This window comes from Pleurodeles waltl, chromosome 1_2 (genome assembly GCF_031143425.1).
Source record: "Pleurodeles waltl isolate 20211129_DDA chromosome 1_2, aPleWal1.hap1.20221129, whole genome shotgun sequence".
NCBI lineage: Eukaryota > Metazoa > Chordata > Amphibia > Caudata > Salamandridae > Pleurodeles > Pleurodeles waltl.
In genome coordinates, this window is record NC_090437.1 from 1,343,194,589 (window position 1) to 1,343,214,781 (window position 20,193).

The window sequence follows — 20,193 nt, forward strand, 5'->3', positions numbered from 1 at the left end:
GGGGAAGCTAGAAGTGTACGAAACAAGTCCTGGAAACTGTTGAAAATCTCTTACATTAGATTACTCCTCAAGAGGATGAATATCAAATCATTCTATCCAGCAAACTACAGGCCAATATCTAATGGCCCGTTCCTAGGTAAACATTTCAACAGAGCGGTTTCACTCAACTCTCCAATTTTAAGTTAGACAATAATTGAAGGCCTGATTTAGAGTTTGGTGGATGGGTTACTCCCTCACAAACTTGATGGCTATTTGGTCCGCTGTATTATGATCTCTATAGATGTAATGGAATGGTAAAATGTCTGGTGTGGCGCAGTAAGTCTACATCAGGCCGTTACTGTTGGTTCAACAGTCTGAATCTACACTAGGTAGTGCCACAAAGACAGCTCTCAAATCCAAGTCACCGAAATCTCACAGCGAACAAGAAGGAGTCGCCTTCTGCTTTCCGGCCTGTCAGTGGCACGGACTCCGTTGTCTGGGAATACACAAAACTACGATAATAAAATAGAATTGGTAAAATAGATTGCCTTGTGCCTGGAATTCCTACCATGTTTCATATTTGACACCTCACACCAAACATCGGGGCATTCCTCAGGGTCTCGCCACTTCTAAACCACATCTAGGGAACCCATTATCTGGACCTCATCAGGTCATTCAGCATCACCTGTTGCAACTATGCAGATGTTACTCAAATCTTTCTAAACATGGATGGCCCGGAAGATCGGAATTCACATAATTTGCTTTCATCTAATTATGCAAAATTTAGGGAAAACTGTGTGTAATGACATGCATTTTTAGCGTGATATGTGTACTTGCATAATTTTTGATGCAAATACATATTTTGGGCTAACAAATAGCATGAACAACACAATTACTGTGAACAACAGCTGTCGTGTTCTGGTTGTGTGCATTATTCCTGTACCCCTGCGCTATAATTTTGCTTTAAACAACAGTTTGGCACAAACCCTGAACAGTACATCAATAGCGCCAAAAATGTTGATGCTTTTGCCCCCTACCCTGCACCATGGTACGTCAGATTTTTAATATGGCGTACACCTGGTGGCGGTAGGGGGCGCTAAAGGTTACCATTTCTAAAACATTGGGGGGCATATTTATACAAAGTTTTTGACGCACATTCGGCGCAAACCGTGCACCATATTTAAACTTTGACACCCGCGGACGTCAAAATTCCACCATGTGCGTCATTTTTTGGATGCAGGAAACTGCCTTGCATTAATGACATGCAAGGTAGGCGTTCCCGCCCAAAAAATGACTTTAAGGCCTGTGCGCCTTATTTATACTCCAGCGTCATTTTGACGCACAGGAGGGGCGGGCCTTAAAAAACGGCGCACAGCTTGATGTGCGCCGTTTTTTAACGCCTAGGTCAGGGCAGGCGTTAAGGGACCTGTGGGCTCACTTCCATGGTCTCTGACCGGCGGAAAAAACTCTTCCAAGGTGACGTCACTGTTGTCATTTGTTTATTTGTTGCCCATCCATTGAGTATAAAAGGGGTTCAGAGACACATAAATGATTCCAAGAGTCACGCATCGGGTCGGCTGGATTCAGAGACATTTGGGGGCAGATTTATGTAAAGTGTCGCTGCACCCAGTGCAGCGCCACTTCCCCTTCGCCCCTTACCACCCCCATAACGCCACCATGGCACAGGGTAGGGTGCAATAGAGTAATTTCTCATGACGCTATTGATGTGCTCTGCAGGAGTAGCGGCAAACTGTTGGCGCTACTCCTGCAGAGCACAAAGGGGCCCATTCTAAAGAATGGTGTACCCCCTGTTAACGCCTGCTCTGAGCAGGCGTTAAAAGTGCCATGATAAATGGTGCAAGAAAATCCCATTGATTTCCTTCCACCATTTTACCGGCTCCCCTAACGGGGGAACGCCCCCTTTGCATACATTATGCCTGGTGCAGGCATAATGTAGCGCAAAGGGTTACAGGTCGGCGCAATGCATACTTTGCGCCACCCCGTAAATATGGCGCAGGGATTGTGGCCTCGTTGGCCACATTAACGTCAAAATAAATGACATTAATGTCACACAAGGAGGCGCTAGAGGCCTATTAATATGCCACTTGACATCCATGGGCTTCTGGTTGATATATGAATCCTGCTGTGGTCCCTCTTAGCTGCATCTTTTAATTTACATTCTTATTGTTGGACAAATCCCATGTGTGTTTATATACTTCTTCTTTCTTACCAATGTGTTGGCCAGAGGCCTATCTACAGCATTCTTTAATTGTCATTGCCAAGCCTTTTGCTGCACATATGGACCCGGTGAATTGCCTTATGTTCACCTCTACTGGAGAAGGCACGTAGGGCCTGATTTACTATGATTTTGCATTGACGCTGCATCACTTTTGTGGTGTATCCCTGACAAAAAAATATGTTTTTGTATTTTCTAAGCCACACAAAGCCACTTTCTGTGGTTTAGTAGAAACACGAGGCAACGCATAGTACTTCCTTGCACTACTTTGTGACAGGTAGGTTTTACATGGGTGATCCCATGCACCCACCCATGTATTTTGTTACAAACCCAGATTTACATAGACTTGTAAACCTGAGTTTGCTCCAAAATGTTGTCCCTACCTGAGAGTGGCGTAACAAGAACAAATATCTTTATCTCTCCGTGTTACTTCCTCTTTCCATATGTGCTGCATTCTGCAGGACACATAGCGAGAGGAATAGGCTCTAAGGATTGTTTTTGTGCAGGAAGGCGCTCTGGCCCGAAATGTAGGACTATGGTCCCAGGATGCCTGTGTTGGCGCTAGGCAGCTTACAGTGCTCCTGTGCAAGGAGAGAGCAGAAATGCTCCATATCTTTGTAAAAATGGAGCATTTCTGCTCTCTCCCTTCCATGCAAAGCAGCACAGTACGTTCTCTTCCTGCATTGTGTTGCATGAAATAAAAGTAAATGTGCCCTGTAGTTCTTACCCCTGGCACTGGCTTCACCAGTGCTTAATATGTGCTGGTGTTTTATGGTGCTCCCCACCAGCACTTTTTTGTAAACATTGGCACATATGAATGAGAAACCACCACATGGTAGCGCTGTTTGTGTATATTTTTAAGCAAAGTTAATCATTGGGCCATTTAGCTGTTTACTATACATTAAAAAATGACAAAAGTTTAACTTAAACCTGAAAGTTAAACTGCCATGTCAGTTGTTCCAGCTGCAGTAGCCCTAAGGGAATTATCTTGGGCCCTGGCACTTGATTTTTACAAATTAAGCACAGGCCTTACCACTCTTGCCCAAACATCCACGCCTCAGATTCCAGTTGGTATTTTACAGTACCTCGCCAGGGTAGTGCTCCCCATTCACAGTGTGCTCTGAGCCCGGCCTCTCGGGTGATCCCCAGTGGAAATGCAGCTGGGCTGCTCTGTATTCCAGGGGCAGACCTTCCACAATGGACAGCTCTTTGGGCAGCTGGAGGACAACTGCAAATGCAGAAAAGAGAGCCATAATGAGAAGAGATAAGTAGAACCAATGAAGGCGGGGGGGCTAGAATTGCAAAAAAAATTCATGTATCAATGGACAGAAGAATAAGGTTCAATATAACAGTGAGTCTTGACACAGCAAAAAGTGATGATTTATTAGCACAGGAAAGAAGGAATGATGTGAGCTACAGTGGAGGGAGTGGTGAGTAAAGAAGAGGAAGGGAGGGATTAATGACGTCAACAGATTAGATACATTACTGTTTAAGTTCAGTGTGTGAGACACACATATTACATCTACTACCTTGGGTTCACGATGGAAGTCATTCCTTTTGCATCTTGTGGGAAATACATACACCAGGGGTCATACTTAAACTAAAAGGTCTGATTGGGAACATGCGCAGGAGCTCATGCATCATACCCGGGAAAACAAAGGCAAAATCAGAATAATAGCGTCATCCAACCAAAAGTGGGAGAATAGTCAAAGAGTGTCAGTAGGAACAAAACCTCCCCAACCACCAAAACAGAAAAAGAGACAGGAGGCTAGTCTGTGCTAATAAGGTTTTACAACATCAAGGTTTTGCAGAATAACCTTCCATGCCTGACACTTCCCCGGCAGATCTAGCCACTAATGCTCTCCATTCCTTAACTGGTGTACCCCAATGGGAACTACCATGGCTATTTTGCCAGATTAAATTCCCCAGAGTGCACAGAACGTAGCAGCCTAGCTCCTCATGCAGAAGGTCCCACGTTCTCCATACTTACTGATCAACAACAAACAAAAACCTATCTCTCTCTCCATTTATTTTTTATATGAAAAATGGAATTAGGTGTTCTTTTGAGTGTTTTTAATGCTTTCAGTCATTAATGCCTGTCAATAGTTTTGCAGACTGACATTCAGTGGACTGAAACCAGATGCTGTTTCATAACGAATCTCAGAATATCTTCAGACGTGCATGTGGTCATTCTACAATGTAAATGTTGTCATGTATGTGTACTGCATATGAGTAATTTAGGGACTTTTAGTGCTATTTATAGTACTAAAAGCCAATAGGTATCTACGTGTGTTTACTTTTATTGGTTAGTTAAAACAATTTAAAAAAACATGGATAAAGCCAGCAACAATGAGCAAAAATAAAACTGGATAAACATAGTTGGAATTATTTCCAAAATAAGTGCAATACAAAGGGCTTATGCTGTACTAATCTCTGTAACATAGCAGCCCTTTCCAGGCCTGCAGGTGACTGGAAAGGTCTTCTCCAGGGTCATTATTGGGTTGATTGGGCTTCCCACTGTCTGGGACCTCTGTCCTAAATCTAGAAGCTGTTAGATGTTGAAGCAGGATTCAGAGTCAGACTTGCTGGCAGCTGTGTTTTCCTATGGCCTCACGTTGCGGATGGCAAAGACAGCGTGTCTCTTGTAGACAAGCTTGTGTGCAGTAGGAGAACTGCCTCACTCCGCATAGCCGGAGTCATTGTCTCTATGGTCATTGTCACTTCTTGGGTTGTCCAGAGAGATGCATGGTAAGCTGGAGATGGATGGTAAACTGAAGAGCCATACGGGATATAAATTATGTTCTTCTTCCTATGGAAGCCATTCTTTGGAAACACCATTTTTATGGAAGCATAGGCATGTCTAACCTTAAATCTGTGGCCATACAAGATGGCTACCTCAGCAGTGCTTGCTCTCTGGAAATCCCAAACTAAGGTTGCCTTGACCTTTCTTCCAGTGATATAATTTCCTGTCTTACAGCTATATACGCAGGATTGGGTTTAAAAGGTATGCACAACAGTACACTTTCCCCATTTTTGTGCATTTACCACACACTGCTATTTATGTTTGTCCCCCTTTTTCCTTCAAAGTTTTCTTGTGGATTTGGCATTCAGGAATACGTGCTGCAGTCTTTGCTCTGGTTTAGGGTACTTTTGCTATCTTGATAGTCAACCTGATTCTTTCCCCTCTGCTACAACCAAGAAGAACCATCAAGATTGCCAACAAGGTTTTTCGACCTTGCGTCTTTTTAGCTCCTAACAGGGTCCTTTGAGTAGAGACACTTTACACCTTTCACATTATATTAAAGTGCAAGGTGGCAACATGACTACTGGAAAGAGTCACCTGTGAAGCCCAATGACAACCAAGAAAAGAATCAACAAGTGATAAAAGTTCAATTAATTTCATTACAACAAAAATGACTCCATCCATCTCCTCATCCCAGCATCTTCAACACAACCACTCCTCACAAAACCTTTTCTCCCCTCATCTTTAAAAATGCTAGAGTACCACAGACAGGGTCTCCAAGGCACAGCTAGAATGCTGACCTAGGTTACTAAACACGTTATCCCCAAAGAAGAAAGAGAAAACAAACAGAAACAGGAGGGCTGATACTGGAAAGAAACACAAACATGCCATAAACAGGGATCTCTGACACACAAAAGATAAAAGAATAGAGAGGCGAGATTAAAAAATGGGCATAAAAGCAAACATGCACAGGCAAAATCAAACATGAAACAATAATCCAAAGTTATATCTTGTCAGTGTTTCTTGACAATGGAAGTTCGAGTCGAATTCCAGATGCCAACATCCTCAAGATTTGCTGCCCCCTTAAACTCTTTAACCACTTTGAGATGACTCCAATATTTAGAAATACCTTTCTTTTTTTCTGAACACTTTAATAAAGCAATGCCCTCAACACTCACTCCAGAATTAGCAATAGCTTTTCTCATGCCATAGACCCATTTGCACTCTTTTTGTTTACACAATTCATTTTCACACAAGCATGTGTTATCCAAAGTACTATGCTTCAGACCTTCAACATTCTTCCTGGCCCTCGGTGGGCACATCACAGTACACAGTTTCAGTTTTTTTGAACAGCTCGAATGGCACAGGCCCTGACATAGAGTGGGGTGTGTATCTGAAAGCTTCAAAGCTTCAACTTAAATCCTAACTTCTTCTTTCAGTCTCCACTCACACTCCTGGCCAGCTGTATATTCTTCTTCAACTGCCTAGTAAATCACTCAATTTTTCTATTTGTCTGGTGGTGAAGGGAACATTTATTATGGGTAAAACCCCTCTCATTCAGAAACAATTCCATTTCTCATTTAGTTAACTGAACTCCATTATCGGTAAGGATAGACTGCAGACTGCTCGCTCACCTAAACACCTCTTTTGAAAACTTAATAAAAGTGCTAGTAGATATATCATTTATAACTGCTACTTCCAGCCACCAAAAGAACATATCTATAAACATCAACAAATAGAAAGCACAACAGCCCCCTGAAAACATCCCCAAAATATCAAAAGAGACTTCGCCCCAAAGACACATCAACAACTTTCTCCACACCATGGGATTTGTCCTGGTTTTCCTAAACTTATCACTCTGACTACATTCCAGACAAATCTCATATCCCTTTCAACAGACAAATCCATACCTAGCCACCAGTAAACAGTTCTCAAATGTTCTTAAGTTTTGCATTTTCCATGGAGATCCAGCATGAGCCAGATTGATCAATTGTAATCTTAATGTGACAGGTGGGGCTAGTGTCGCACCACGAAGAAGAAAACACCTCTGTGTGGAGAATTCATCTTTCTCGTTCTCAAATACTTTGAGATGTTAAAAATTCCTTTTCTCTTTACAGCCCTCCCCAACGTGGTTACAAACCTCTAGCTAACTCTTTCAGCCACTCACCCCACTTACTGCACACTTAAGTAAATGAACAAACTCTGATTGTGTCCTCGGATCACGTTTCATCAACAACATTGTCTACTCTCTTTGACCAGATTAAAAAGACAATCAACAGTCTTGTTCAACTCTCCTGATGTGTACTTAACCACAAACTGAAAATCCTGCAATGCCTCTACCCTTTTTCAAATTATGGAAGAAGTGGAGCCAAGACCCTTGCGGACAAAAAATTCTTGCCATGGTGTATGGTCTTAAAATACCTTGAACTTGACATCCCACAAATGGTTTTATATTTCCTGATGATGCAGAACATGGCTAATTACTTTTTCAGTTGTGGAATAATTGTATTCAGCCCCCACAAGGATGACCTGACTCAAAACAGTTCCACTTGGGGACTGTAAGGAAATGCCTCCTTGGCATGGTTACCCCCTGACTTTTTGCCTTTGCTGATGCTATGTTTTGAATTGAAAGTGTGCTGAGGCCTGCTAACCAGGCCCCAGCACCAGTGTTCTTTCCCTAACCTGTACTTTTGTATCCACAATTGGCACACCCTAGCATCCAGGTAAGTCCCTTGTAACTGGTACCTCTGGTACCAAGGGCCCTGATGCCAGGGAAGGTCTCTAAGGGCTGCAGCATGACTTATGCCACCCTGGAGACCCCTCACTCAGCACAGACACACTGCTTGCCAGCTTGTGTGTGCTGGTGAGAACAAAATAAGTAAGTCGACATGGCACTCCCCTCAGGGTGCCATGCCAGCCTCTCACTGCCTATGCAAGTATAGATAAGTCACCCCTCTAGCAGGCCTTACAGCCCTAAGGCAGGGTGCACTATACCATAAGTGAGGGCACCAGTGCATGAGCACTGTGCCCCTACAGTGTCTAAGCCAAACCTTAGACATTGTAAGTGCAGGGTAGCCATAAGAGTATATGGTCTGGGAGTTTGTCAAACACGAACTCCACAGCACCATAATGGCTACACTGAAAACTGAGAAGTTTGGTATCAAACTTCTCAGCACAATAAATGCACACTGATGCCAGTGTACATTTTATTGTGAAACACACCCCAGAGGGCACCTTAGAGGTGCCCCCTGAAACTGTATCCAACTATCTGTGTAGGCTGACTGGTTCCAGCAGCCTGCCACACTAGAGACATGTTGCTGGCCCCATGGGGAGAGTGCCTTTGTCACTCTGAGGCCAGTAACAAAGCCTGCACTGGGTGGAGATGCTAACACCTCCCCCAGGCAGGAGCTGTAACACCTGGCGGTGAGCCTCAAAGGCTCACCCCTTTGTTCCAGCACCGCAGGACACTCCAGCTAGTGGAGTTGCCCGCCCCCTCCGGCCACGGCCCCCACTTTTGGCGGCAAGGCCGGAGGAAATAATGAGAATAACAAGGAGGAGTCACTGGCCAGTCAGGACAGCCCCTAAGGTGTCCTGAGCTGAAGTGACTCTAACTTTTAGAAATCCTCCATCTTGCAGATGGAGGATTCCCCCAATAGGATTAGGGATGTGACCCCCTCCCCTTGGGAGGAGGCACAAAGAGGGTGTACCCACCCTCAGGGCTAGTAGCCATTGGCTACTAACCCCCCAGACCTAAACACGCCCTTAAATTTAGTATTTAAGGGCTTCCCTGAACCTAAGAATTTAGATTCCTGCAACTTACCGAAGAAGAAGACTGCTGAGCTGAAAACCCCTGCAGAAGAAGAAAGAAGACACCAACTGCTTTGGCCCCAGTCCTACCGGCCTGTCTCCTGCCTTCTAAAGAAACCTGCTCCAGCGACGCTTTCTCAAGGACCAGAGACCTCTGAATCCTCAGAGGACTGCCCTGCTTCAAGAGGAACAAGAAACTCCCGAGGACAGCGGACCTGCTCCAAAAAGACTGCAACTTTGTTTCAGAGGAGCAGATTTAAAGACCCCTGCAATCCCCGCAAGAAGCGTGAGAATTGCAACACTGCACCCGGCGACCCCGACTCGACTGGTGGAGAACCAACACCTCAGGGAGGACCCTCCGGCGACTACGAGACTGTGAGTAACTAAAGTTGTCCCCCCTGAGCCCCCACAGCGACGCCTGCAGAGGGAATCCCCAGGTTCCCCCTGACCGCGACTGCCTGACTCTAAAATCCCGACGGCTGGAAAAGACCCTGCACCCGCAGCCCCCAGCACCTGAAGAATCGGAACTTCAGTGCAGGAGTGACCCCCAGGAGTCCCTCTCCCTTGCCCAGGTGGTGGCTACCCCGAGGAGCCCCCCCCTTGCCTGCATCGCTGAAGAGACCCCTTGGTCTCCCATTGATTTACATTGGAAACCCGACGCTTGTTTCTACACTGCACCCGGCCGCCCCAGTGCCGCTGAGGGTGTACTTTTTGTGTGAACTTGTGTCCCCCCCCGGTGCCCTACAAAACCCCCCTGGTCTGCCCTCCGAAGACGCGGGTACTTACCTGCTGGCAGACTGGAACCGATGCACCCCCTTCTCTCCATTGAAGCCTATGCGTTTTGGGCACCACTTTGAACTCTGCACCTGACCGGCCCTGAGCTGCTGGTGTGGTAACTTTGGGGTAGCTCTGAACCCCCAACGGTGGGCTACCTTGGACCCCAATCTTAACCCCGTAGGTGGTTTACTTACCTGCAAAACCTAACAATACTTTACCTCCCCCAGGAACTGTGAAAATTGCACTGTGTCCACTTTTAAAACAGCTATTTGTGTTTTATGTGAAAAGTATATATGCTACTGTAATTATTCAAAGTTCCTAAAGTACTTACCTGCAATACCTTTCAAATGAGATATTACATGTAGAATTTGAACCTGTGGTTCTTAAAATAAACTAAGAAAATATATTTTTCTATAACAAAACCTATTGGCTGGATTTGTCTCTGAGTGTGTGTTCCTCATTTATTGCCTGTGTGTATGTACAACAAATGCTTAACACTACTCCTTGGATAAGCCTACTGCTCGACCACACTACTACAAAATAGAGCATTAGTATTATCTCTTTTTGCCACTATCTTACCTCTAAGGGGAACCCTTGGACTCTGTGCATACTATTCCTTACTTTGAAATAGTGCATACAGAGCCAACTTCCTACAGGGACCCTCTGCACATAATCTTAATTCAAACAAACTGTCTCACAATCCCCACTCCAAAGAATTTGCATCCCATTTGTTTAACTGACGAATGCTCACAGTCGTGCTTGCAAAATCTAGAAAAATGCAGGAGTAAAATTCTGCCATGCTCTGTTTCCCCTTTTTTGGTTGGATTTGACAGATTTTGAATTGTCCTCACCATGTCTACTTTAGCCTTAATAACGTTTAAGCTGACATGACTGAAGTAATTTATCTCAGTCATGGCAAATTTACAGTTGCTAGCTTCATATCAATATTTTTCACCAAGAATTTACAAAACATGTGTTACTATATCAAGGTGCTGGTCAGGAGAGTTGGAAAAGGCTAAGGGCCTGATTTTGATTTTGATGACAGAGTACTCCGTTACAAACATGATGGGTATCCCATTAGCCTTATTAAAAATGCATTATATCCTATAGCACTAATAAAGTAATAAGGTAGATGGGAAATGTATTAAGTTTGTGATGGAGTAACCCATCTGCTGAACTCTAAACCAAGCACTAAAATGTCATATTAGATAAAATGTACACCAATAATATCATCAAACAAACAACACGTAATTCTTTCAAAAACAGACACAGCGGAATACAAGCCGAAATGCATGAAAATGACCCAGAAAATACCAAAGAGAGTGATAAACATAGGTAAATCTTTAAGTTCTTTACATATCCTGAACTGATGATATGCTGAGGTACTATCTAGAGTAAAATACAACACCATAGCAAGCAGAATGCATAATGACCATTTCAGCTATGGTAGGTGCGGCGTATCAAGCTACAGTGATCCTTTTATCTAGTTTTCTGAGGTTGACACAAAATCTGATATCAGCTTTTACCTTGTGTGCTGTCACCACTGGGGAAAACCACTCATTTGACTCCACTGTCTCAATGATCTTTTCTTCACACAAGTTGTCAAACTTCATTTTGACACCATCTCTTGTACTAATAGGAATATTCCTCACTTTACTACAAACAGGAACGTCATTTTGCTTCAATTTAATACAATGAACACATCCCTTTGTATAACCAATTTTAGTAGAGAATACATTTGGGAATGACTCTTCTATGTCCTTTCCTGGATCCTTAAAACAACTACCTTGCACTTGAGGCACTGATCAGGGGTTAAGATTAATATCTAACTGCTTGTGGTGAGCTTAGAACAGTGCTGCCAACTAAGGGATCATAAACTTCCCCCTCTTCAGTATTACCCCTGAATGCAATTGTTGCATCAAAATACCCTCTGAGTTCAGTGGTTTTACCGCTGTAACTATACAGTTTCACACCAGGGCCTGTGGGAGACACAATCCCTCTAAATCTCTCATCACAAACCTTGTCTAAAATTAAAGTGAGTCTGGCCCCAGAATCCATTATCGTGCTCTCTCTGATGCTACTGAAGGTAACAATGTCAATTAGATGATAACACATGGGGGCAGATTTAAGAGCCCCTAGCGCCACAGTAGCGTAATTTTTTTTTTACGCCAATGTGGCCCAACGAGGCCAAAATCACAGCGCCAAATTTACAAAGTGGCGCAATGCATACATTGCGCCACTTTGTCACCCCTCGCGCCACATTATGCCTGTGCCAGACATAATGTATGTGAAGGGGGTGTTCCCCATTAGAGGAGTCACAAAAAGGCACAAAGAAATGTAAGAGATTGCATTGCCTCATTTTTTTCAGCACTTCTAACGCTTGCTCAGAGCAGGCATTCAAGGGAGGCTTCCATTGGTTACAATGGGCCTCAATGGCTTTGCAGAGTCAATTTTTTTTACGCTAATCCTCCAAAGCTATGAACTAGCATCGAAAATTATGACGCTAGTTCCCCTAACTACCCCCATGGTGTGGCGTATCTTAGATACGGCACGCACATGGTGGCGGTAGGGGGGCACTAAGGTGCACAAGAAAAGTGGCGCTGCACTAGGTGCAGCACCACTTTTCTTAAGTCAGGGCCATAGATTTTCCATCCACGATGTTTACTTCATAGTTCATGTTGATACCTTCAACCGCAAAACAATATCAAAGGACTCAGCAGTCACCTTACTAACTTTGTCATTCGGCTTCGCACTTTGGAAGCATGCCACCAAATGGCTTATTTCCGCAATTTTTATCGAAAAGCTGAATCGCAGGATACCCCTTAGCAAAAAGTCCATGAATGCACCATGATAACAAGTTCCTCTGAACTTCATGTTCTGTTTGGAAAACATAGACAGTTTGGATATGACCTCAATTGCATGTACAGTAGAATGTGATGTGTTTTCACTCAGTATCTCAGCTATACAAGTGAAAGACTGCTCAAACTGTTTTCCAATAGTTGACATTTCAGTTAAGTTCAGATTATTTTGGATCCAGAGCTCCTCCCCAACCCTATCATTATTGCAATAAAATATAAACTAGTCATGGTTTCTCTCATCGGTGCTATCACCCACATTCCATGTGAACACTAGTTTACCAAGTAACTACAAACTCTTCTACAGTTTCAGTTTCTCTTTCAGAACACAAACCAAAATGATATCTGTAGGAAAGTAGCCTCTTTAAAGTTTGGGTACCTGCCACTTTTGGCCTGTTTGTCAGTGTGTTTGACAGTGTCTCCTGGGATCCTGCTAATCAGGACCCCAGTGATTCTGCTCTCTCCCTTAAATTATGGTTGTTGCATACTGGTAACCCAGTATTTCATCCACAATTGGCATTCCGGTGCCCCTTTACAAGTCCCTAGTATATGGTACCTAGGTATCCAGGGCAACGGGGTTCCAGGGGATCTGTCTGGGCTGCAGCATATCTATTGCCACTCATAGGGAGCCAATGCAAAGGTTTCATGCAAGACTGCCACTGCAGCCTTCAAGAAAAGGTGCATTCACCCTTTCAGTGCCATTTACACTGCACCAGGTCACTTATAAGTCACCGCTATAGCAGGCCCTCCGGCCCTGAGGGCAGGGTGCAGAGTACCTGTGTGTGAGGGCACCCCTGCACTAGCACAGGTGCCTCCACGACCTCCAGGACCATTTTCCCAGACTTCGTGAGTGCGGGGACGCCATTTTACGTGTGCACTGGACATGGGTCACTACCTAAGTCCAGCTACATAATGGTAACTCCGAACATAGGCATGCTGGGTATCAAACATGTAGGAATCATACCCCAAGGCTTTTGCAAGCATTGGTTGTGTGATTCCATGCACCTCTGAGGGCTCCTTAGAGGACCCCAGTATTGCAATTTCAGCCGTCTGAGGTTTTCCACTTAGCCCCAGCTGCTGCCACCTCTCAGACAGGTTTATACCCTACTGTTGCTTGAGAAGCTCAAGCCCAGGAAGGCAGAACAAAGGATTTCCTTTGGGAGAGGGGTGTTACACCATCTCCCTTTGGAAGTAGGTGTTACAGGCTTGGGAGGGGTAGCCTCCCCAAGCCACTGGAAATGCTTTGAAGGGCACATTTGGTACCCTCCTTGCATAATCCAGTCTACACCGGTTCAGGGACCCCTGGTCCCTGCTCTGGCGTGAAACTGGACAAAGGAAAGGGGAATGACCACTCCCCTGTCCATTACCACCCCAGGGGTGGTGCTCAGAGCTCCTCCAGGGGGTCCCTTGGTTTTGCCATCTTGGATTCCACGTTGGCAGGGAACTCTGGGAGCATCTGAGTGGCCAGTTGTAGGAAAGTACCATCTTGCCTGGCATGTTACCCCCATTTTTCACTGTATATATGTTGTTTTAGTTGTATGTGTCACTGGGACCCTGTTCACCAGGGCCCCAGTGCTCATAAGTGTGCCTGAATGTGTTACCTGTGTAGTGACTAACTGTCTCACTGAGGCTCTGCTAATCAGAACCTCAGTGGTTATGCTCTCTCATTACTTTCAAAATTGTCACTAACAGGGTAGTGACTAATTTTACCAATTTACATTGGCTTACTGGAACACCCTTATAAATCCCTAGTATATGGTACTGAGGTACCCAGGGTATTGGGGTTCCAGGAGATCCCTATGGGCTGCAGCATTTCTTTTGCCACCCATAGGGAGCTCTGACAATTCTTACACAGGCCTGCCACTGCAGCCTGAGTGAAATAACATCCACGTTATTTCACAGCCATTTTACACTGCACTTAAGTAACTTATAAGTCACCTATATGTCTAACCTTTACCTGGTAAAGGTTAGGTGCAAAGTTACTTAGTGTGAGGGCACCCTGGCATTAGCCAAGATGCCCCCACATTGTTCAGGGCCAATTCCCCGGACTTTGTGAGTGCGGGGACACCATTACACGCGTGCACTACATATAGGTCACTACCTATATGTAGCTTCACAATGGTAACTCCGAATATGGCCATGTAACATGTCTATGATCATGGAAGTGCCCCCTCTATACCATCCTGGCATAGTTGGCACAATCCCATGATCCCAGTGGTCTGTAGCACAGACCCTGGTACTGCCAAACTGCCCTTCCTGGGGTTTCACTGCAGCTGCTGCTGCTGCCAACCCCTCAGACAGGCATCTGCCCTCCTGGGGTCCAGCCAGGCCTGGCCCAGGATGGCAGAACAAAGGACTTCCTCTGAGAGAGGGTGTTACACCCTCTCCCTTTGGAAAATGGTGTGAAGGCAGGGGAGGAGTAGCCTCCCCCAGCCTCTGGAAATGCTTTCTTGGGCACAGATGTGCCCAATTCTGCATAAGCCAGTCTACACCGGTTCAGGGGACCCCTTAGCCCTGCTCTGGCGCGAAACTGGACAAAGGAAAGGGGAGTGACCACTCCCCTGACCTGCACCTCCCCTGGGAGGTGTCCAGAGCTCCTCCAGTGTGCTCCAGACCTCTGCCATCTTGGAAACAGAGGTGCTGCTGGCACACTGGACTGCTCTGAGTGGCCAGTGCCACCAGGTGACGTCAGAGACTCCTTCTGATAGGCTCCTTCAGGTGTTGCTAGCCTATCCTCTCTCCTAGGTAGCCAAACCCTCTTTTCTGGCTATTTAGGGTCTCTGTCTTTGGGGAAACTTTAGATAACGAATGCAAGAGCTCAGACGAGTTCCTCTACATCTCTCTCTTCACCTTCTGCCAAGGAATCGACTGCTGACCGCGCTGGAAGCCTGCAAAACTGCAACATAGTAGCAAAGACGACTACTGCAACTCTGTAACGCTGATCCTGCCGCCTTCTCGACTGTTTTCCTGGTGGTGCATGCTGTGGGGGTAGTCTGCCTCCTCTCTGCACTAGAAGCTCCGAAGAAATCTCCCGTGGGTCGACGGAATCTTCCCCCTGCAACCGCAGGCACCAAAAAGCTGCATTACCGGTCCCTTGGGTCTCCTCTCAGCACGACGAGCGAGGTCCCTCGAATCCAGCAACTCTGTCCAAGTGGCCCCCACAGTCCAGTGACTCTTCAGTCCAAGTTTGGTGGAGGTAAGTCCTTGCCTTACCTCGCTAGACTGCATTGCTGGGAAACGCGACTTTTGCAGCTACTCCAGCCTCCGTGCACTTCCGGCGGAAATCCTTTGTGCACAGTCCAGCCAGGGTCCACGGCACTCTAACCTGCATTGCACGACCTCCTAAGTTCTTCTCCGGCGACGTGGGACTTCTTTGTGCGACTTCGGGTGAGCACTGTTTCACGCATCCTCGTAGTGCCTGTTTCTGGCACTTCTCCGGGCGCTAGCTGCTGCTAAGAGGGCTCCTTGTCTTGCTCAACGTCCCCTCTACCTCCTGGTCCAATTTGCGACCTCCTGGTCCCTCCTGGGCCACAGCAGCGACCAAAAACGCTAACCGCCCGATTTGCAGCTAGCAAGGCTTGTTGGGGTTCTTTCGGCGGGAAAACACTTCTGTACGACTCTCCACGGCGAGAGGGATCCGTCCACCAAAGGGGAAGTCTCTAGCCCTTTTCGTTCCTGCAGAAACCTCAGCTTCTTCGGTCCAGTAGAAGCTTCTTTGCACCCACAGCTGGCATTTCCTGGGCATATGCCCATCTCCGACTTGCTTGTGACTTTTGGACTTGGTCCCCTTGTTCCACAGGTACCCTAGATTGGAAATCCATCGTTGCATTGTTGGTTTGTGTCTTTCCTGCATTATTCCTCTAACACGACTTCTTTGTCCTTAGGGGAACTTTAGTGCACTTTGCACTCACTTTTCAGGGTCTTGGGGAGGGTTATTTTTCTAACTCTCACTATTTTCTAATAGTCCCAGTGACCCTCTACAAGGTCACATAGGTTTGGGGTCCATTCGTGGTTCGCATTCCACTTTTGGAGTATATGGTTTGTGTTGCCCCTATCCCTATGTGTCCCCATTGCATCCTATTGTAACTATACATTGTTTGCACTGTTTTCTAAGACTATACTGCATATTTTAGCTATTGTGTATATATATCTTGTGTTTATTTCCTATCCTCTCACTGAGGGTACACTCTAAGATACTTTGGCATATTGTCATAAAAATAAAGTACCTTTATTTTTAGTATAACTGTGTATTGTGTTTTCTTATGATATTGTGCATATGACACTAAGTGGTACTGTAGTAGCGTCACACGTCTCCTAGTTCAGCCTAAGCTGCTCTGCTAAGCTACCTTTATCTATCAGCCTAAGCTGCTAGACACCCTATACACTAATAAGGGATAACTGGGCCTGGTGCAAGGTGCAAGTACCCCTTGGTACTCACTACAAGCCAGTCCAGCCTCCTACATTGGTTGTGCAGCGGTGGGATAAGTGCTTTGAGACTACTTACCACTCTTGTCATTGTACTTTTCATAAGAGAAAAATATACAAAACAAGTTCAGTGTATATACACATAGCCAAAAAGTTTTGCATTTCCTCTTTTCACTCTTTTCTAAGTGCTGAAAAGTACTTCTAAACTTTCTAAAAAAGTTCTAAAAAGTTTTAAAAGTTTTTTTCTCTGTCTTTCTAAAAGCTCTGACAAACTTTTTTCTCTTTTTCTATCACTTTAACTCTCTCTAAAAATGTCTGGCACAGGCCAAAATGTTGATCTGTCCAAACTTGCATATGACCACCTTAGCTGGAAAGGAGCAAGGAGTCTCTGTGTAGAGAGAGGTTTGAGTGTAGGGAAGAATCCTTCCTTGGAACTGTTACTTAACATGCTTAGAGAACAGGATAAGGCTAGAAGTGCCCCATCTGTAGAAAAAGTAGCTAATGGTTCCCAATCTGATCCAGGGACTCCCCCAGGAAAAGATTCAGGAAAGAAACTTCCTAGCCTGCCCATTACTATACAGTCTAGCATAGTTGGTAATGATGGAGAGCTACACCATACAAATAGTGTTGTCTCACATCATAGCAAAAGCATTTATTCTCACCACAGTGGTACTGATGTTTCTGTTAGCCAAGCTGTTAGGGTGCCCTCTGTAAGGGACAGGTCTCCTTCTGTCCATTCTCACCATACTTCTGTTTCAAGGCATGTCCCTCCCACCCACCCTGATGACAGATTGTTAGAAAGGGAGCTCAATAGATTGAGAGTGTAACAAACCAGACTGAAGCTCAAGAAGCAACAGCTGGATTTGGATAGACAGACTTTAGAAGTAGAGAAGGAGAGACAGAAACTGGGTTTAGAAACCCATGGTGGCAGCAGCAGTATTCCCCATAGTCATCCTGCAAAAGAGCATGATTCCAGGAATCTGCATAAGATAGTTCCCCCTTATAAGGAGGGGGATGACATTAACAAGTGGTTTGCTGCACTTGAGAGGGCCTGTGTTGTACAGGATGTCCCTCAAAGGCAGTGGGCTGCTATCCTATGGCTATCATTTAGTGGAAAAGGTAGGGATAGGCTCCTTACTGTAAAAGAAAATGAAGCTAATGATTACAAAGTTCTTAAGAATGCACTCCTGGATGGTTATGGCTTAACCACTGAACAATACAGGATAAAGTTCAGAGAGACCAAAAAGGAGTCTTCACAAGACTGGGTTGATTTCATTGACCATTCAGTGAAGGCCTTGGAGGGGTGGTTACATGGCAGTAAAGTTACTGATTATGACAGCCTGTATAACTTGATCCTGAGAGAGCATATTCTTAATAATTGTGTGTCTGATTTGTTGCACCAGTACTTGGTGGACTCTGATCTGACCTCTCCCCAAGAATTGGGAAAGAAGGCAGACAAATGGGTCAGAACAAGGGTGAACAGAAAAGTTCATACAGGGGGTGACAAAGATGGCAACAAAAAGAAGGATGGTAAGTCTTCTGACAAGGGTGGGGACAAATCTAAAAATGAGTCTTCATCAGGCCCACAAAAACACTCTGGTGGGGGTGGTGGGTCCAAATCCTCCTTTAATCAAAACAAAGAAAAGAAACCATGGTGCTATTTATGTAAAGTAAAAGGCCATTGGACAACAGATCCCAGTTGTCCAAAGAAAAGCACCAAGCCTCCTACCACTACAACCCCTACTGCTACCCCTAGTGTCCCTACTAATAGCAGTGGTGGTGGGAGCAAACCTACTAATAGCCAATCCAAGGGAGTAGCTGGGCTCACTATTGGTAACTTAGTTGGGGTTGGCCTTGTTAGGGAGGCCACAGAGGCTGTGTTAGTCTCTGAGGGGGCTATTGATTTAGCCACCTTAGTTGCTTGTCCCCTTAACATGGATAAGTACAAGCAGCTACCCCTAATAAATGGTGTTGAGGTTCAGGCCTACAGGGACACTGGAGCCAGTGTGACTATGGTCATAGAGAAACTGGTCCACCCTGAACAACACCTACTTGGTCACCAGTACCAAGTAACCGATGCTCACAACAACACACTTAGCCACCTCATGGCTGTTGTTAATCTCAACTGCGGGGGGGTTACTGGTCCAAAGAAAGTTGTGGTAGCCACAGATTTACCTGTAGACTGTCTACTAGGAAATGATTTGGAGACATCAGCTTGGTCAGATGTGGAGTTGGAGGCCCATGCAGCAATGCTGGGCATCCCAGGGCATATTTTTGTTTTGACAAGGGCTCAGGCCAAAAAGCAAAAAGGACAGGGAAGCTTGGATCCTGGAACAATGGACCAAGTGCTCCCTAAAGCTAGGGCTAGTAGAAGCAAACCACTTCCTACTATCCCTCCCTCTACAGTGGATTCAACTTCTGAGGAAGAAGAATTTCCTCCCTGTGCAGAACCTACACCAGAGGAGCTTGAAGCAGACACTGCTGAGCTTTTGGGTGAAGGGGGGCCTGCCAGGGAGGAGCTGAGTGTGGCACAGCAAACCTGTCCCACATTAGAGGGTCTGAGACAGCAAGCTGTCAAACAGGCTAATGGGGATGTTAGTGACTCTCACAGAGTTTACTGGGAGGACAATCTCTTGTACACTGAGGCAAGGGATCCTAAACCTGGAGCTGCCAGGAGATTAGTGATCCCTCAGGAGTACAGAAAGTTCCTCCTAACTCTTGCTCACGACATTCCCCTAGCTGGACACCTGGGACAAATGAAAACTTGGGACAGACTTGTTCCCTTGTTTCATTGGCCTAGGATGTCTGAGGACACAAAGGAATTTTGTAAGTCCTGTGAAACCTGTCAAGCCAGTGGCAAGACAGGTGGCACCCCAAAGACACCCCTTATCCCACTGCCTGTGGTTGGGGTTCCCTTTGAGAGGGTAGGGGTTGACATAGTTGCCCCCCTTGACCCTCCTACTGCTTCAGGCAATAGGTTTATCTTGGTGGTAGTGGACCATGCCACAAGATATCCTGAAGCTATTCCTTTAAGGACCACTACAGCTCCTGCAGTGGCAAAGGCCCTCCTGGGAATATTTTCCAGGGTGGGCTTCCCAAAGGAAGTAGTATCAGACAGGGGAAGCAATTTCATATCTGCATACTTAAAGGCCATGTGGAAGGAGTGTGGTGTGACTTACAAATTCACTACACCCTATCATCCACAAACAAATGGACTGGTGGAGAGATTTAACAAAACTCTCAAAGGCATGATTATGGGACTCCCTGAAAAACTCCGCAGGAGATGGGATATCCTTCTACCATGCCTCCTTTTTGCCTACAGGGAGGTACCCCAGAAAGGAGTGGGCTTCAGCCCCTTTGAACTTCTTTTT

General features: G+C 45.5%; 1 protein-coding gene across 3 annotated transcripts in view; it reads right to left on the reverse strand.

Annotated features, from left to right (window-relative positions):
- The window catches only part of CA9 (carbonic anhydrase 9), a 324,823-nt gene that overhangs the window by 68,708 nt on the left and 235,922 nt on the right, over window positions 1–20,193 (reverse strand). For all 3 annotated transcript variants that reach the window (XM_069205726.1, XM_069205727.1, XM_069205728.1), the window contains exon 4: window positions 3,301–3,443. In XM_069205726.1, coding sequence (XP_069061827.1) covers window positions 3,301–3,443 — 143 coding nt within the window. The remainder of the gene's footprint in view (window positions 1–3,300; window positions 3,444–20,193) is intronic.